Genomic DNA, 19658 nt, shown 5'->3' on the forward strand with positions numbered 1-19658 from the left:
GTGAGGACACGGTGACAATATGGGATTATTTTATTTCATAGACTGAATGTTTTATTTATTTTTCTATGTAAATTCAACTGGACCAACCGGAAGTTGCCTCCTGCAGCGAAAGCGGAACTAAAGTCCGGTCATGTGATTTCAGTCAGGACCTGATTACTGAGCGCACTGTTTACTTTCCAGTGAGGACAGATGTAGCAGAGAAAGCTGCTTTAAAATGTTCTCTCACGGTTCAGAGAGTTTGATTAAACAAGCGAGGTAAGACGACGCGGAGGACAGCTGTCTGTCCCTCCTTTTATTTTAGTTTCAGTTGACCCGCTAACCAAGCTAACCAAGCTAACGAGGCTAACCAAGCTAACGAGGCTAACGAAGCTAGCGAGGCTAGGGAGGCTGAAGCTAGCGAGGCTAACGAAGCTAGCGAGGCTAACGAAGCTAGCGAGGCTAGGGAGGCTGAAGCTAGCGAGGCTAACGAAGCTAGCGAGGCTAACGAAGCTAGCGAGGCTAGGGGGGCTGAAGCTAGCGAGGCTAACGAAGCTAGCGAGGCTAACGAAGCTAGCGAGGCTAGGGGGGCTGAAGCTAGCGAGGCTAGGGAGGCTGAAGCTAGCGAGGCTAGGGAGGCTGAAGCTAGCGAGGCTAACGAAGCTAGCGAGGCTAGGGGGGCTGAAGCTAGCGAGGCTAACCAAGCTAGCGAGGCTAACGGAGCTAGCGAGGCTAGGGAGGCTGAAGCTAGCGAGGCTAACGAAGCTAGCGAGGCTAGGGGGGCTGACGCTAGCGAGGCTAACCAAGCTAGCGAGGCTAACGAAGCTAGCGAGGCTAGGGAGGCTGAAGCTAGCGAGGCTAACGAAGCTAGCGAGGCTAACGAAGCTAGCGAGGCTAGGGGGGCTGAAGCTAGCGAGGCTAGGGAGGCTGAAGCTAGCGAGGCTAGGGAGGCTGAAGCTAGCGAGGCTAACGAAGCTTGCGAGGCTAGGGAGGCTGAAGCTAGCGAGGCTAGGGAGGCTGAAGCTAGCGAGGCTAACGAAGCTAGCGAGGCTAGGGGGGCTGAAGCTAGCGAGGCTAGGGGTTCTGAAGCTAGCGAGGCTAGGGAGGCTGAAGCTAGCGAGGCTAACGAAGCTAGCGAGGCTAGGGGGGCTGAAGCTAGCGAGGCTAGGGGTTCTGAAGCTAGCGAGGCTAGGGAGGCTGAAGCTAGCGAGGCTAGGGGGGCTGAAGCTAGCGAGGCTAACGAAGCTAGCGAGGCTAGGGAGGCTGAAGCTAGCGAGGCTAGGGGTTCTGAAGCTAGCGAGGCTAGGGGGGCTGAAGCTAGCGAGGCTAGGGAGGCTGAAGCTAGCGAGGCTAACGAAGCTAGCGAGGCTAGGGGGGCTGAAGCTAGCGAGGCTAGGGGTTCTGAAGCTAGCGAGGCTAGGGAGGCTGAAGCTAGCGAGGCTAGGGGGGCTGAAGCTAGCGAGGCTAACGAAGCTAGCGAGGCTAGGGGGGCTGAAGCTAGCGAGGCTAGGGGTTCTGAAGCTAGCGAGGCTAGGGAGGCTGAAGCTAGCGAGGCTAGGGGGCCTGAAGCTAGCGAGGCTAACGAAGCTAGCGAGGCTAGGGGTTCTGAAGCTAGCGAGGCTAGGGAGGCTGAAGCTAGCGAGGCTAGGGGTTCTGAAGCTAGCGAGGCTAGGGAGGCTGAAGCTAGCGAGGCTAGGGAGGCTGAAGCTAGCGAGGCTAGGGGGGCTGAAGCTAGTTAGCCTGTAAAAACTTCATCATGTTCAGACTTTAACTTTTCTGTTCTTTATAAAATGTGATTATTGTTCATTGGAGACATTTGATAACGGTATATTAACAGGATAAGGTAAAACAGCAGAGCTGTGATAGAACCCTTAGAGAACCAGATGAATGAATGAACAGTGAAACTGATGTTTACACAGATTAAACCAGGTGTGTTTTCTCCAGAGAAATCCAGGAAGCTGAGCTGCTCAAGTTTTACTCCCGAGTCGTGAAGCAGCTTCAGGTGAAAGAGTTGAGTCATGAGACGGTGGATTCTCTGCAGAGGCTGCACCTCATCCTTTCTGCCACCAACTTCACCAGATTGTACGTATTTTATTAGGGATGCACCGAATATTTGGACAACGAAAGACTTTTATCACCGAAACGGGATGCACGGGCATGTCTGCCATGTGGACGTATTTAAATTTATAAAGTATTATATAAATATATAAAGACCCACTGATTTGCAAGAGGCTGCATCTGCAAAGTCAGGTTTCATTTATCACCTGAAATCCAAACATCTGAGCAAGGACGTTTCCCAGTGACGGTGCCGGTGACCGTTACGTCGGTCAGGATCGACCGGTCGATCACGTGCCATTGGAAAAAAATAAATAAATAAATAGTCTAATCATTTATCTGCTCAACCTCCAAAACAAACATCAAGACAAATGTTCATCTTTTCATTTTGTTTTTCACTTTTTCTTGCGTCATACCAGTTCAGCAGCACAGCTTCAGTTAATTCTACCGTCGTTCTTACAGGGACAGCTCTGTTTCTCTAAAGATGCAGTAATAAAATAAAAACTAACGTCTCACTGGATCGATGCTGCAACAGCTTCTGCTCCATTATTATTTAATGTAAACACGAGTGGAGTCAAGTTAAACATTTTATTTTGAATTTTGTTTTATTTTATATTGTGCTTTGTTGGAACGTGCTAAATACATATTTTCATAATTTTGAATGCAATGGTACGAATAATTGTCATAATAATTTCTTTCGGTGTTTCGGGCTTTCGGCCAAGAATTTCCATTTCGTTGCATTCCCTGTACTTTATTATTATTATTATTATTATTATTATCATCATGTTGATATCACTGCTACTCAGCAGGTTGACTGCTTGAGACATACCTTTAACTATTTCCAGTAAACTGTCTTGACAGCAGTCTGTCCATCGAGACATTCTTCTCTGTGTCACGTTTTATAATAATCACATCTTCCTGCTTTGACCTCACATTTCAAACCAAGGCTGCCGTCAGATCTTCAGAAGAAGCTCTTGCTGCTGCTCCTTTCTCCTTCAGAGCAGCTTCAGGTGCTGAGCTCCGCTGTCCTCCGAGAGACGCTGCCCCCCTCTGGTCAGGACCTGAACTACAACCAGGAGACCTTCAGTCCCCTCAACACCCACTCTGCTGCTCTTCTGCTCTCACAGGTCTTTAAGACGGACATTAATACGTCCATCAGCTGGTCCTTCTGGTCATGCTCCTGCTGTCTCATCTTCCTCTACCTGTCCTCTGGTGTCTCATCGTCCCTGGCTAACCCTGTCCTCCCTGACTAACCCTGTCCTCCCTGACTAACCCTAACCCTGTCCTCCCTGACTAACCCTGTCCTCCCTGGCTAACCCTGTCCTCCCTGGCTAACACTGTCCTCCCTGGCTAACCCTGTCCTCCCTGGCTAACCCTAACCCTGTCCTCCCTGGCTAACCCTAACACTGTCCTCCCTGGCTAACCCTGTCCTCCCTGGCTAACCCTAACCCTGTCCTCCCTGGCTAACCCTGTCCTCCCTGGCTAACCCTAACCCTGTCCTCCCTGACTAATCCTGTCCTCCCTGGCTAACCCTGTCATCCCTGACTAACCCTAACCCTGTCCTCCCTGGCTAACCCTGTCCTCCCTGACTAATCCTGTCCTCCCTGGCTAACCCTGTCCTCCCTGGCTAACCCTAACCCTGTCCTCCCTGACTAATCCTGTCCTCCCTGACTAACCCTGTCCTCCCTGGCTATCCCTGTCCTCCCTGGCTAACCCTAACCCTGTCCTCCCTGAATAATCCTGTCCTCCCTGACTAACCCTGTCCTCCCTGGCTAACCCTGTCCTCCCTGACTAACCCTGTCCTCCCTGGCTAACCCTGTCCTCCCTGAATAATCCTGTCCTCCCTGACTAACCCTGTCCTCCCTGGCTAACCCTGTCCTCCCTGACTAACCCTAATCCTGTCCTCCCTGACTAACCCTGTCCTCCCTGAATAATCCTGTCCTCCCTGACTAACCCTGTCCTCCCTGGCTAACCCTAACCCTGTCCTCCCTGAATAATCCTGTCCTCCCTGACTAACCCTGTCCTCCCTGGCTATCCCTGTCCTCCCTGGCTAACCCTAACCCTGTCCTCCCTGAATAATCCTGTCCTCCCTGACTAACCCTGTCCTCCCTGACTAACCCTGTCCTCCCTGACTAACCCTGTCCTCCCTGGCTAACCCTAACCCTGTCCTCCCTGACTAACCCTGTCCTCCCTGGCTAACCCTAACCCTGTCCTCCCTGAATAATCCTGTCCTCCCTGACTAACCCTGTCCTCCCTGGCTAACCCTAACCCTGTCCTCCCTGAATAATCCTGTCCTCCCTGACTAACCCTGTCCTCCCTGGCTAACCCTAACCCTGTCCTCCCTGACTAACCCTGTCCTCCCTGAATAATCCTGTCCTCCCTGACTAACCCTGTCCTCCCTGACTAACCCTGTCCTCCCTGGCTAACCCTAATCCTGTCCTCCCTGGCTAACCCTGTCCTCCCTGGCTAACCCTAACCCTGTCCTCCCTGACTAACCCTGTCCTCCCTGGCTAACCCTAACCCTGTCCTCCCTGAATAATCCTGTCCTCCCTGACTAACCCTGTCCTCCCTGGCTAACCCTAACCCACGTTTCTCATCGTTTTAACTGATCAGGCTGGATCCAGGGCGGAGCTGTCGTCTCTCTGCACTCAGCTCCTTCACAGTCTGGAGAGCCGACCATCTGAAGGACCAGATTCCACGGTGATGCACACGCTGCCGTCTCTCAACAGCATCCTGTCTCACAGCCCAGACGTCCTCACTGAAGGTAACTAAAATACTGATCAGCAGGGTCATGTTCCTCAAGCAACGTTTACACCATTCTCCCCACCTGACTGGCTACAGATCACAGGACCCTCCTGAGTAAAAAGCTTGTTGATTGGCTACGCTATGCGAGCATCGTTCAGGGAGGCGGGGCTTCTTCAGGGGGCTTCTTCACTGGGCCCAGATCCCGTCAGGTGAGAGGTCTACATTTAATCTACAGCTTGTGACAGCTTTGTTTGAAGCTTCACTCATTATTTGTTTTAAATCAGCCGGTTCCTATAGCGGAGCTGGACGGGACGGTGTCTGGGGATTTCTTCACGGTCCTCTGCGTGGGACAGGGCTTCACTGAGGACCAATGGATGAACGTCTATTCCTTCTCCATGCTGCGCCACTGGCTTCTCACTTACCACTCTGTTTCCAGTGGCAACACCACAGCAGATACTGGTACGGCCTTACACGTCTCAACTTAATAATTGTAAAAACTGTCTTCATCGGGCCCCTTATTACTTCTTTAATCTTGTCTAAAACAAAAACAAGTTTTTTTTTGTTGTAGCTTTGAGCTTTGACCTGATGACTGGGAATATTCTTTAAACTTCAACTAGCTGATTCGCAGCATCAGAAAATAGAACCTAGAAATCTGTCTTTATAACAGAGTAAACAACAAATAAGTGATTGTTGGTCTTTTGAGGGTCCTCCACCTCAAAGTATAATACCCTCATCTCCGATGACCTGCTCTGTGTTTCATCATCTCCAGCAAACATGCTTCAGTTCAGCCTCTCCCTGTCCCACTCTTTGTCTAATGGTAAGACTCGAGGGTTTGTGGATCTTCGCTGCATGCGCTTCAATCTAAGAAGCAATAAACGAAATGAACTGATCAATCTGATCTATCTTCTAACCTCCACTATCACCAGTGTTTATGATGTTTGAAGCACTGTAGAGTGTAGACTGCTCCACATGGACCACACAGAATACTAACCACACTGTATAGCAGCCAGCCATAACATTATGACCAGTTCTCTGGTTCTGGATTCGTCATTTCACCCTCAGAGTTGATGTTAGAAGTAGGACAGATGTTCCAGTGGATGACTGGGTCAGAACCAGAGACAGTGGTCCAAAGAAGGAAGAGAACCAGGGACAGGCTCATGGACCAAAGATCACTGAGTCTGACCCGTGTGGTTCTGCTGGTTCTGATAGAAAGGAGTCAGAACCAGATCTCAGGGTGTCCACGCTAACCTCTGATGAAGCTCAGAACTGGACAATGGAGCTGGAGGAAGGTGGTTCTGGTCTGATGGATCCAACCTGGTGACCACATGGTAGCAAGATGCATTATGGGAAGAAGAGGCGGGGGAGGCAGTGTGGGTCCTTCCATTCATGTGGATGTGACTGTTAGCATTTAGCTCAGCATCCAACAAACCAACTGAAACAAAGACAACTGGATCTGTTGGGTTCCTTGAAGACGTTTGTCCACTTGTCCACTCGTCCTCACTGAGACATAATCTGACATCAATCTACAAACATCTGTCCCCAAGAAGTTTCTCTTCTAGAAACACAACAAGTCCATTTGTCTTTGTCTCAGCTTTGACCTGGATGAACCTCCACAGACAGATTACCCAGAAGTCATTGCTGCAGACCATGTCCACCCTTTTCCCTGATGGCCTCTCTCAGCAGGATGATGCTCCCTGGTTCAGGAATGGTTTGAGGAACAACCATTTCAAGGTGTTGACTTGTCCTCAGTCCAGTCCAACATGTGTGGGACGTCCTGGACAAACTAGTCTGATCCATGGAGGCTCCACCTCTCAACCTGCAGCTCCCCTTCAGAGGACTAGAGGAGTCAGGATGTGGTCATAATGTTATGGCTGAGGTAGCTGCATGTTGCATGCTGTGTGTAAACTGTGTGGAAGATGTGATTGATTCTCTCCTGATGTTAATATTCAGTTACTTACTTCTCATGTGAAACATCATCATCAGACAGAACCTCATCTGAAGTTAAAAGCAAACTAATCTTAAAGCTTTAAATTTAAAGTGCTTCAAGTTTTCATTCACGCCGGTATAATTTACACATTTGATTTCCTCTGTGATTGATTATGATGCTGCACAAAAACGTTTTTTAAATATGTGATGGAAAATTTAAATTTAAAATAATTGTAATATTCTGATTACAAAACCATTCTAATCAATAAAGATGATTAAACGTCTTGTGAAGTGAAGAGATGACTCCTGTCCTCACATTTAGCTCTGATCATCGTTGCATTGAGACACTTTGTCTTTTTCTGAATGTCCGTCTTTCAGATGACCGCTCCGAGGTGGACGGGTCCGTGGTCTCCATGGTTTCAGCCACTTCCTCCTCCAGCCGGCTGCTGCCTCCAAAGGAGCGTCTGAGAGAGAAAGCTTTTCAGTACTGCCAGCGAATCATTGAACAGAGCGATCGAAGTGAGTGTGTTCCTCCTGCTCTGTTAGGCTCTGTGTGTTTGTACCTTATACTTTCCTTTAAGTGAGGACCATGTGTTCTTCTCTCTCCTTCAGAGGCCCACAAGAGGACAGATGCAGATCTGCAGAAAGCGGTGATGCTGCTGACACACTGTACTGGACATTCATGCTCACTGTTAGTCTTCTCAGGTCTCTGTGGATGAGCTCAAATGAAGCTAAACAAACTGAACTTGACTAATATGAAGGAAAACATACTCTGAATAACTGACACGAGCAATGACAACAGTGAATTTGAGCTTTATAGACGTCCTGCAGAATTATCAACAAACACAAGAGCTGAGTAATTAAATGTAGAAAAACAAACGTGTTCAGTTGAAATAAAACTGAAGAATGAGACTGAAGGATGATTGTTGCAGACACGCAGCTCATCTCCTCATGAATCTGTATTTAATGCTGCTGTCCTCTGTCCTGTCTTAGTGTCTGGTGGAGGCAGTGTCCATCCTGGACTGTGTGTGTGTTGAGGACGTCTCGCTGGTTTACCGAACGTTCCCGTTCATTAAAGCTCTTTTTGGTCGTCTCAGCTCAGAGCTGTCGTTCTCCAGAGTCCTGCTGCCTGTAGCACAGTTCTACCTCAATCATGGTGGGTGTACACATCAGCATGTCCTCACAGTATGGAGGACAAGCCACTGAATACTGTGAAAGAGTTCTAACTTGACGTATGAATCTTTCTTGTATGAACGTGTTCTTGAACGTCTTCAGGTGAGATGGCAGCCGTGGACTGTGAGAGTGTGTGGAAGCTGGTGTTTGGCCGTTTCCCTGCCGAGTTGTTCAACGATCCCTTTCTGGCACATGAGCTCCTTCGCTTCCTTCGACTGAACCTCGACAGCATCCAGCTTCGAGTTCCACAGTTTACACGCTTTTTTCCAAACCTGTTGAAGGTGAAAACTAGTGCAGTCTTTTCACTATGAACTCCACTGACAGGTGGCACTGACTCAGTGTCTCTTTGTGGACAGTTTTTAGCATGGGACAGTCCAGCAGTGGTGGAGGACTTTGTGGATCTGCTGCCCTCTCTGGTTACAGCTGGAACTGCCGTGGAGCTTCTCCACACTCTGCTAGACCTGCCCTGCCTCTCTGCCACGCTGGTCTTACAGCTCAGGTTCACTCACATCAAGGAATCAGAATCAGTTCCCACACAGCTTTGACTGAAATCCCAATGTTTACCTGTGTGTGTTCCTGTGTGTATTCCTGTGTGTGTTGCAGGTCTGTGTCTTTACCAATCTCTGAGCCGGGCGGCCGTGGTCTTCTGTCACTGGATGCTTTTAGAAATCCATCTTTTCGAGGTCTTTTCCTCTTCCTGCTTCGCGGGGAGTCAGGCTCAGGTACTGGCTCTGCGTTCTGTGAATCACTGTGAGACGACAGTTATGACGGTGTTATCAGTCTGGTCCATCTGTCATTGGACCTGAAGGAAGCAGCTGGTGAAATGTGGAATTTATTCTGGGAACACTTTGGAGATAATCATTGTAATTTTGTGTCTCTTTTTTAGGCGACACAATTGACCGACTGAGCACGCTCCATGAGTTGCTAGCTGAGGCTGCTGATTGGCCCAGAGTGGTCCAGTGTGCCCAGACTGTCCCTGTGCTGTTGCACATTTTTTTCAGTGCAGTGGTTTTGGTGATGAAACTTTCTTTACAAATGCTTGACAAGTGAAGCAGCTGAATGTTGATAGAGATGTGCAGTGAAGTGACATGCTACGTCTGTTTTGTAGGTGGCTGATGAGAAGCTTTTAGCTCATCTGATTCTCGTCATGCTGGAGAGAAGCAGCCTCCTCCTCAACATCCCCACATACGTTTCAGAGATCCGTCGGTATGAGTCCAGTAGAACCTGGTTGGTGGCTCCGTTTCAGGTCTGATCACTCACTTGCTCGGTCACTGTTTCTGCAGAGTATTCAGCTTCTACCTGCTGAGGTTGTGTAAGCTCCACCCTTCTCTGGTCGTGGACCAGTCTCAAGAGCTGCTGGATTTTGCTGGAACCACAGCCAATGTCTACAGCAAAGAAGAAATCTACACTCATGTGGTAATGAAACTGTGTGTGTCGGTGAAGAGGATGATAATGTATTAATATGTATTTTGGATCAAACTGTTGATTGACTCTGGAACAATACTGAACTCGTCTGCTCTCAGGTATGGGTTCTGGGAGAGTACCTCTCGGTGACATCTGACTCTCGCTGCTCCGTGAGGCTCATTACTTCCTGCTTTGAAACATTGGAGGCGGTGCTCTTTGAAATCACTTCATCTGCCCCTCCTCCTGGAGCAGTTTGCCCCACCCCCAAAGTCATCACCACCTTAATGAGCACTTTAGCGAAGCTGGCATCACGATCACATGACCTTATCCCACGGTAGCGGACTTTTTAATTGACCTGTTCGTACAGGTATCTGTGGTCTGTTGTGACTCGCTGTTTGTGTCTCTTCAGGGTGTCTCTCTTCCTGTCCAAGCTAAGAACTGTAACCAGAGGTGGGTCAGTTGCCTGGTGTTGTGATGAGGAAGACCTCGTTGCCATAGTAACTCGAGGGGAGGAGTTATGGTCCCTGCTGAAGGCGCCCGGCGTGGCTCAGAGCGTCCTGACTCCGCCTCCTCACGTCACCGCTCCGCAGTGGCACAGAGACGCCAACTTGGCCACGGCGCTTCAGCTACGAGCCCTGACCAGCCTCACACAGTCACCGTAACGTTTGCACTTTATTTAGTAAATAAAGGAGATTACTCAAGCATTAATGATATTCAGAAATAGTGCTCTTTATTTGTGATTTCACAGAAATATCATTTTACAAAATAGATCATCTTATTTAAAAAGTATGGAAATGGTCAGTTCCTGAGGAAATTCAGTTTTCTTGGTTCAAACAGAAACAGTTTAACTACCAGAGGTTAGGAAAGTATAAAAATAAAAATCTACATGTAAAACATATACTAGTGTTAATCCAGAGTGCAACAGACTGAACCCAAAAAAAGATAATAAATGTTTTTGACATTTAACAATCGACCCAATCATCAGCGTCTGTGATAATCAGAGATTGGACATTTCAACTTTTAAATCATGAGAATGGAATTTTAGGCAGATTTATACTAAACAATCAAAAATGTTTTATCTGGATGACATTTGTATGAAGCAACATGTGATCTTCAGTCTTTATACAGATGCTCATTGAGTCTCAATCTCCCTAAAAGATTATTGTTTTATGAAACTACAGAGAATTTAAACCAGAAATAATCGGAGGAACATACAGGATATAGTCACAAAACAGCTTAAAAGAATGCTTTCACTGTGTATTCTCTTTTCTTTTAGTGATTTTATTTTCATATTTTATAGCTGTGAAAAATGGACAAAGTAAATGAAATCTGTGTAATTGTGACGCTTAGTTTACAGCATGAATGTAGCTGTTAGCACCAGAAGAAATGTTTTGACACAGTTGTGGTTCATTATTATTTTTAGTGGCTTAGTTCAAGATGTTGAGTCGTGGAGAATATTTGTCAGTAACAGACGCTTAAAGGAATATTTGATTATTTGGGAAAATGCTTTCTGTCACTTTCCTGCTAAGGTGAGACAATTAACGGCACTCTAATGCCACAACATTACGACTGTGGCAGAGGTTTCACTAGATTAGCACAGAAGTAGTGATACGCCGCTGTAAGTCTTCATGCCAAGCTAACCCTAACACCTGCTGACTGTGATGAAGGTGAAACACCAAACGTAAAGGGAGGATGCTTTCAAAAATAATGCCATGCTTTATACGGTATCTTCATATTAGCACCAGTTCTTTTTCAAAAAAAAGTCTCCAGTCGTACTCGGTAACCCTGTACAAATGTTTTCAGATACTTGGTTGGTTTCAGCGTTTTAAAGACCCTGCTCCAGCTCTGTGGAGGTCAGATCATCTGCTGCTACATGTTCCTCTTGTGGAGGAAGATCATTTCTTATGATTCCAGCTGTATCTTTGGGCTCATGGTTGAATATGTGAAGGATCTGATGCCTCTGTGATGCTATGGTGTAAGGGCAACAGTTAACCTTGCATTGCATGGGTTTAATTACCCTAATCAGCCACACTTGAGGAGGTGTGGACTAAAGCTCAACACATCACCTGTCGCCTATTTGCCTTTTTTAAAAATTAAATTTATTAAAAAAAAATGTATGTATTTATCATGATGCATTTTTCCCACTTTACTTTGCATCCCACAAGCTGGATTGCAACCTTTTGATGTGCCTAAAAGGTTTTGCACAAGACTTTATTTAACGTACCTTTGGGTCTATAGATGTTTGGACACAAGATACACCATTTATCCAAAGATACTCAGTTATATAATGACTATGGGGTTAGAATGCACTCTCTGCTTCAATTTGAGGGTATTCACATCTAAACAGGAGGGAAGGTGGAGGAACTACAGCTATTTTATTTGTCAACTGAGCAGGTAAAAGTTGGGAGTTGTTTCCAAGTTTGGTATTTGCACTGGAAACTTCTACTTTGTCTATAAATGTTCCTCCACGTTTCTTCCAGTTGGGATATGAATATCCTCAAACTGAATCTGAGAGTTTGCACTTTAAGAACTTCATTATAGAACTAATTTGAATGTTTTCATTAACAGCTAAAATAAAAAAATAAATGCGTCAGTGTCCAAAGTGGCACTGTCAGCAAGATATAAGTGTATTTTTAACACTTTTTAACGTTAAATTATTACTTTAACTAAACATTTGGCATCAAAACATCTCATCTATGGACAAATCATGAGGGGATAAACCTGAAAGAAGATTCATAATTAAGGTCTCATCTCCATGTGACAGTCACACCAGTGTCACTTTAGGTAATAATACACAGCCTGGCCAAAAGAAAAGCGTCACCACCTGGATTTAACTAAGCAAACAGGTAGGAGCCTCCTATTGGATAATTACTGCATGGGTGATTATCTTTCAGCTGACAAGTTATTTAAGCCCAACTGAAGCAATGAGTAGCTTCTCATTCCTTCAACAACCATGTCTAAAGACACATCCTGTGGTCGTCTGTTTGAGAAGGGTCAAATCATTGGCATGCATCAAGCAGAGAAAACATCTAAGGAGATTGTAGAAACTACTAAAACTGGGTTAAGAACTGTCCAAGGCATTATTAAAAACTGGAAGGATCGTGGAGAAGCATCATCTTCCAGGAAGAAATGTGGTCGGTAAAAAATCCTGATTGATGGTGATCGGTGATCAGATCAAAGAAAAGCAACAGTAGAACTCAGGGCTTTGTTTAATAATCAAAGACAAAGGAGGTCCAACCAAATATTAGAGTGTGGGACCTTTTTGTTTGTTTGTTTTTTGGCCAGGCAGTGTACAAACATATTTTTGTTAATTTGGTCAGTGAGGCTGGATGCTACATAAGTAACATACTGATGGAGGAGGATTACATCTGATCTTCAGCATATTCTCTGCATGTGTTGCCTCATGAGTCAAAGTCTTGACTGAAATACACTTTTGTCACCGAGTCACTTAGTGTATAAACATCACCCTCACCTTGAAGTCTGCAGTAGTGGCTCAGGTAAATACAGATACCTCCAGATAGCATAATAATGAACAGCAGCTCCAACTGCAACAAAGAGATGCCAGATGGCGTGGGCAAACGGTACAAGGCCATCGCTCTTAAAGAAGACTACGCCCACCACATAGAAGACACCTCCCACAGCCAGTTCATGCACACCTGCACGCTCCACCTGAAACATATGACAAAAACCTGTGACTGAAGAAAGATTGAAGATCTTTGATTTCCACTTAGGGATCAGTTGAGTTTTGTGATGTGATAAGAACCGATCAGATAACAAATCTGGTCCAGCATTCTGCTAGAGCATTTTTAACAAAGCTAATTTCAGGATGTGTGGAAATGTTTGGAACTTACGGACTCTATCAAAGTTTTTTTTTGTGTATTAGCCACAGGTTTATTATACAGAATACTGTATATTCTGTATAGGTTTCATGTGTTTGTCAACCACTGTATTAAAACAGCAAATATGAATTAATCTACAATATGAAAATATTCCCTAACATCATTTACACTTTTCACTCCTGTCCCCAGAGAAGGGAAAATGCTGGACAAATGTTGAATCAACTGTAGAATCAGAAGTCGTTTCAGTTTATTTTCTGGATCAGATATGTCAGAATTAAATTTCAACCTTTTCAAAAGTTGCCAAGACATTTCACTCATGATGACTGTCTGGGGACAGCCTCAGTCAGAGGGTTTGTATTTTAGCGAGAGGAACATGTTTCATAGCATTCATTGAATAGTTGATTTCTACAGGGAACGTAAGACAATCATGTCCAAAGAAAAAGTGTAAAAATGTCTCTCTGAAAGTTAAATTCTGTGCCATACTCAAATGGAAACCATTAGAATATCTCCCCCACTGAATAAATTTGTTGCAGTGGAGAGAGGAAATCAATGTTAAACTTATGCACAGTAAAAGAGCCAACATTATAAATCGGTTGTTGAACCATTAGTGGTTTGTGCTTACTGTAGACAGAATGACCAAAGCAGGAACAGCCCCCATAGCCACATATCCCAGCAACTCTACCAGTTTGTACCTGCAAGTAGAAAACTGGGGTATGAAAAGATTATACTTTCATTTTTCCATGTAACTCTGCTTCAAATGGAAGTCCAATGCTGTAAACACTCGGGAGCATTTGGTTTCTGGTAAATGATGTCAGACATGAGTAGACAAAGCAGAGAGACACAAAGAGAGATGGTGTTACCTCTCATGGTAAAAGAAGACATACATGGATCCTATACAAGCCATGACCCAGATCAGCCAACGCATGTGGCACGCCCAGGGCCCCAGCTCTCTCAGCATCAACCTGAGGAACACACATCACAAATGCACCAGTACAGTACATCCAGTGTTATCTTGTTAGCCAGCTTGGTTGTCCATCAGACCGAATAAGTTTTGTTGGCTGCAATCCCATGACACACCAGGGAGAGTAGGAGGCCGCGATGAAGAAGTAGATGGCCATTCTGTCGCACATATGTAAACGCTGCTCCACTTTCCTACACAAAGAAATGAAACATGAGTAAACTCTTTCTACTGTGAAGAAAATTCATCCGTTCATCCTCCATGATAAGAACTTTCAAACACAGAAAAGATTTCCACTTTTTGTGGATCATGCCACGAAAGAAAATAAAATCCAGTATAGATATGTTTTGTCCCAATAGGAGCACATGTCAAGTCAAGTTCATTTACATTCATGAAACTGAATATCAAAATTTCCATCCTTGCCCAGAAAGGTCGTCATGTGCTCCAATGTTTTCTGAGGATTAGAGTTGAAGATGATGTGAAACATTTTTGTTTCCACACCACATCCACGCTCCGTCCATTAACAAACTGTATGTGTGAAACTTACTGGAGCAGCAAATAAACACATGTCTGCCAAATCCCTACCAACATCGTCTGGTAGACTAAAACACACACCGGAGGTGGCTGATTTTCCAGGCAGCAGTGTGGAAGAGCGTCGAGGTGACGAAAAGGCCAGTGAGACCGCTGCCATAGAGCCAGGCAGCAACACGGTGCCATTGGTCAACAGACAGGAAGTAGAGCACAGACCCACCCACCAGACTGGGCAGGATCCACAGCTGGGCAAGATCAGAAAGTCACAAATTATTATTATTTTTATTATTTCTCACGGCACACGAGTGAGTTTGTAAACCTGTTAATGATGCGCTTTTAGTAAACTTCCACTGCTGATGTATTTAGATCCACACTCCTTCACTTCCGTTCTTAAAGCTTTTATTTCTGAATGTTGTCATTTTACTTGGTCAGCTGGCTTTTCCAGACTATATACTATTTCTGCATATGTCTTTGAGTCTTCTGAAACAGTTTCTTAAAAGTGGTAATAATCCTCATTCTGTATGTTGACCTTTGGAGAGAATTAGATGTATTTCACTCCCAGCTCTGTACAGGAAGCACTAACCAATCAACATTTACATCTCATGCTCCTCTTTTAACGGGGTAATGACTACGTCTTCGCCGAATAAAATAACAACATGATGGTACAAGAAACAGCATCTAACTCCCTGTGTTCTTTGAGGCGAGCCAGGCTAAACCTGCTACTTCTCAAAATATCAAAGTGCTCCTTTAATTATTTCTGTATCTATCAAAAGATGAGGATGATGTTTATTGGATACAAAATGGTCACTAATGTGGAGGAGCAGGAATGAATGTCATAGAACTGTCTGGTTGGAGGCTTTACAGGCATTATGCTCATGTTTTCTTCTGTCTGTTTCATTCACTCTCTCTGAGGCAGAAGCACACAGGGATTACAGCAGATTAGAGAAAACTGCAGCCTGACACAGATTACAAACCACTGGCTCTATCACAGACAGAATTCCCCCATCATTCCTCACTATGCTCTCCATCTTTCAGAGCCTTGTCCTTACTAAGCATTTGTGATGGACAGAATGTGTACGTTTCTTCTGCATCTGTCTTTATAGTGGTTTGTCTTACCCCATGTGTGGCACAGTTTGCAGCATGTTCATATTCTGTGGGCTGGTATCTCCTGCTGTCTGGAACCCTGCAGTTCATAAACCTAGGACAGGGGTGAGAAAGTGTGGTAAAGAAAACGATCTGGATGCCTTAATGTCACTTACTACGTGTTTGCAAAGGGCCACATGGCTTAAATTTCATCATCCCACCAAGTCTGCAATTAGTAGTTAATATGTTAACAGAGTAGTGAAGCCATGAATGTCAGTATTCTGTGCGTGGTCGTTCTGTGAGGATTTACAGGTCTCTAATCCACATCACGTTGTCTGAAATGTTGGCGTGCTTCACCGTTACTGGGGCCACTGTCTGTGTCGCTGTGGTCACAAGAAGATACTGCTGAGCTTTAAGCATTAACTATATTAGCTTTGTATATGTTTATATGGGAGTTGTGTAGTAAGTGCCTCAATCTGGGAAACACACACACACACACACACACAAATCACATCTGGAGATGTTACAAAACCTTTTATTCGTCAACACGGTCTCATGTGAATGTAGGTCTGTGTGCAGGGCCACAGGTGAGTCTTATGGTTGAGCTGAGTTATTTGATTACACATTTAGGCCAAGCCCTCTTCATCATGGACTGCTGTTTGTTGTACCGGTTCAGTCAAGCAGAAGAACAAGACACTTTGTCCCCCTCTATCAAACTCATGATCATTAAACTCACAAAAAATCACAACACTGTGACCATAGACTTGACAAAAATAATGAATTGTAGTGCGTGGGTTCTCTCCAGGTTCTCCAGCTTCCTCCCACCATCCAAAGACATGCTCATTAGGTTAACTGATGATTGTCTGTCTCTCTGTGTTAGCCCTGTGATAGACTGGAGACCTGTCCAGGGTGGACCCCCTCTCTAGACCAATGACAGCTGGGATAGGCTCCAGCAGACCCCCGCGACCCTTAACAGGAATAAGCGGGTACAGAAGATGAATGAATTAATTTTAGTGACTTTATTCCCTTCACGTGCTGTGTTTTATAGGAGTGATTGGTCGACATGAGTAAATAAATAACCAGAGTTTCTAGTCTGTGGTTTATATATTGTTTTCATAAGTTTGAGCCAGTAACCTGTTTGTCTGCGTCACTCCAAGGATGCAGACTCAGAGCAGATCCAGTTTATTCTGAACAGAATAAAAAAACAACAAACTTCTAAATTAAAATAAGACAAATTATCAAATTAATTATACATATTTTGATAATGCATTTCTTGGGTTTAACCTCAACACAACTTTCTCTTGATTTCCCACTCACACATTTTCTCTGAGTATTCTTCTGTTTCAGTTCTGTTCAGTGGGTAGGGGACATTAGTCGTCTCTGTCTGGACTTCACTCTTTGATTTATAATAACCATGTAAAACCCAGAATGACTACAGCTCTAAAAACCAATAAAAGAAGGACAGGAGTCAGATAACATTAGAACATTATCTGAGCAGTCCTGTTGTTGAACTGCATCTCTGTGAGGACCTGAATGTGGGACTCTGATGTCCTCTAATTAGTTATGACAGAAGTCTTTGTGTAAAGAACTGAAAGGGAGGGAGGATGAGAGAGGACATTATTGTTTCATCTGCACATTTCTCCCTCTCTCCCTCTTTCAATCATGTTCCTGACTGCATTCATGAGCATGTTGAACTCATGTTTTCAGCTCACAAAGAAAATGTTTTTATTCCTAAAATCCTCTTACAGCACATTCCAGACATTTAGAGGTTGGATCTGAGAGGCTCAGGAACCTTTGGTCACAGAACTGAGTTCATGGCTGTTTGTGGATTTTCCTGCTTCAGCAAAGATCAAGTTAATCTCCTCTGAGACTCAAACTCATGATTGTCGCCATCTCCCGTTCACACACGCGCGCGCACACGCGCGCACACTGCTGTTCAACTGTGAACACGTGAAAACGCCGACAGGTAAACAGATGAGCAGATGAACAGATAAAGAAACGGCATCGAACTAAACAAACTGAGAATGAAACTGACCCCGTGTCACAGTGAGATGATGTCAAACAGTTTCTTTCTTTCTCTCCAACTCTTTCCTGATCGTCTCTGTGCCAGCGCGTCAGCGCGTCAGTGCGCATGAATGGATCCCAGTTATTAGCGGCCAAACTTCTTTTTATTTGGATAGATTTTTAAGACAAATGTACTAATGATTTAATTACCTTCCAACTTTAGTCTTCTTAAAGTCCATCTCGTGCGTATGCGGCGTAGGCGTGCGTCTCAGAGCCGTTTTTTTCAACAGAAAAGCAGCGTCTTCCTACGGATTCTCCATTCCGGATGTCCCACTGACGTGGGTCTAAACACAAACACATAAGTCCTACAGAGTCAGTCCGCTACGTAACAACTAATGTACGCTGTCTGGTCAAACAACGAGACATCTTCTCATCAATACCACACGGCAGCGCGCAGTCTAGAAACTCTGCAGAGTTCCGAGCGTCAGATGTTTTAGCAGGATGTTCCGTAAACGGAGCTTGTAACCCCTCCCCTCCCCTCCTCTGTACCCTGCCCTCCTTCGTACTCTGCCCCTTCTCCTCCTCCCCTCCCCTCCCCTCCCCTCCCCTCCTCTGTACTCTGCCCCTTCTCCTCCTCCCCTCCACTCCCCTTCCACCCCCCTTCCCTCCCTTCTCTCCTTTCATTACATGTTCACAAGAATAAAATCGGTAAATTTAAGTATTCTCTAAGATTATAAAATCATAATTTCATCTCGTCACAAATAATAATAATAAAACCCTTAAACTGGGAGTTTGACAGTTGTGCACTTAGCATGTACACTTCATTAGGACATCAGTCAGGAGAACTATGGAGTCAGAGCTGCTCAGCACTGAATATTCCACAGAGGACAGTTTATATTGAACCCGTTCACACCTGAAAAACAAGGATGTCAATAAAAGAAATAAAAAATGATTGAGGTGGAGCCATTGTCACGATGATGTCACCTGCTGGTGAAGAACTCAAACTTCCTTTTGAAGTTTTCTTGTGAGACTGTTGGTTCACAGGATTTCCTCTTCCATCTTCTTTCTGAAAAACTCCCCCATTAACTGATGTTGGTCGTTCCAGCCACCAGAGTTACTTACACCTAGTCTCCTGCCTGTCACACACATTTCACCTGCTCCCAGTTCCATAATTAACTCACGTTTCCTCTCTGCTAATTAGCTCCCACAGTTTATAGTTTACACCTGCAGCTTCCCACCAGTTGTTTGCCAGAGTGAATGTATTCACTTCATGTATTCACGTCGTATCTTTCCAGTATTTTCCAACTCTGCTTGTGTTTTGTTTATTTTTCCACTTTTTTCCCGGATGTTGACCTTTGCCTTCTCCCGATGTTTGTTTGACTTTGTGTTTGAGGAAGAGAGAGTGACAGAGAGTTGACCGGTAGGCTAATCCCAGCCTGGTTTATTGTGTTAAATATTTCTGTAAATTATTTACAAGTAACAAAATAAATTTGTCACCACTTGACTATGTGACCTGCCAGACCTGACATTTTCCATCAAGCTTACATGGATCAGCTTACCAAGAGTCTTCAAGTCTTCAAACCATTTTGGATTTCCTGACAAACGATGTCCATATGAAAAATAAGAGTGTCAGTTGAGGACATTATTTACTTTAGTCTTGGTCTGGAGCAGTATACTATCCTTCCACCTCTTTCTTGCAAGGGATGACCATAATTATGTGATTACACTACATTTTTTGTTGTTTTCAAGCAATGTCAAAGCTATTTTATTGAACTTTTGTTGACCAATATCATTCTACAACAGAGGAAACAGACTTCAACTCACTCACAGCTGCATGAGATGGCAGTAGCTGTGTTATGAATGTGAGTCTTGTGTGTGTCCCGGTGAACATTCAGGGCTTGGACATCGAGGTTGTGGAGGAATACAAGTACCTGGGTGTTCATCTCAACAATAAACTGGACTGG

General features: G+C 44.8%; 2 protein-coding genes across 4 annotated transcripts; one reads left to right on the top strand and one right to left on the bottom strand.

Annotated features, from left to right (window-relative positions):
* Positions 1 to 100: 100 nt before the first annotated feature.
* ap5z1 (adaptor related protein complex 5 subunit zeta 1) lies at positions 101 to 11937 on the top strand. Of its 3 annotated transcripts, none has more exons than XM_084575225.1 (18): positions 101 to 255; positions 1921 to 2058; positions 2978 to 3158; positions 4645 to 4795; positions 4873 to 4985; positions 5061 to 5235; positions 5546 to 5593; positions 7081 to 7221; positions 7315 to 7393; positions 7800 to 7858; positions 7978 to 8156; positions 8232 to 8374; positions 8479 to 8597; positions 8762 to 8889; positions 8984 to 9081; positions 9159 to 9291; positions 9399 to 9613; positions 9689 to 11937. In XM_084575225.1, exons 1-18 carry the CDS (start codon positions 215 to 217, stop codon positions 9939 to 9941), a joined length of 2394 nt encoding a protein of 797 aa, XP_084431351.1. In that variant the 5' UTR covers positions 101 to 214; the 3' UTR covers positions 9942 to 11937. The 3 variants fall into 3 exon arrangements, with proteins under 3 accessions (XP_084431351.1, XP_084431349.1, XP_084431350.1); XM_084575223.1 differs by having other exon boundaries at positions 103 to 255; positions 7315 to 7352; positions 7696 to 7858; XM_084575224.1 differs by lacking the exon at positions 5546 to 5593 and having other exon boundaries at positions 104 to 255; positions 7315 to 7352; positions 7696 to 7858; positions 9689 to 11921.
* A 739-nt stretch (positions 11938 to 12676) lies between these two features.
* LOC311509790 (monocyte to macrophage differentiation factor 2-like) lies at positions 12677 to 17936 on the bottom strand. Its single transcript, XM_084575226.1, has 7 exons — positions 17905 to 17936; positions 15724 to 15805; positions 14692 to 14852; positions 14196 to 14270; positions 13979 to 14080; positions 13741 to 13810; positions 12677 to 12948 (listed from the first exon to the last, which is right to left on the bottom strand). Exons 1-7 carry the CDS (start codon positions 17931 to 17933, stop codon positions 12748 to 12750), a joined length of 720 nt encoding a protein of 239 aa, XP_084431352.1. The 5' UTR covers positions 17934 to 17936; the 3' UTR covers positions 12677 to 12747.
* Positions 17937 to 19658: the final 1722 nt, after the last annotated feature.

This window comes from Chelon labrosus (genome assembly GCF_963514085.1).
Source record: "Chelon labrosus genome assembly, contig: SCAFFOLD_90, whole genome shotgun sequence".
In the NCBI taxonomy this organism is placed as follows: Eukaryota; Metazoa; Chordata; class Actinopteri; order Mugiliformes; family Mugilidae; genus Chelon; species Chelon labrosus.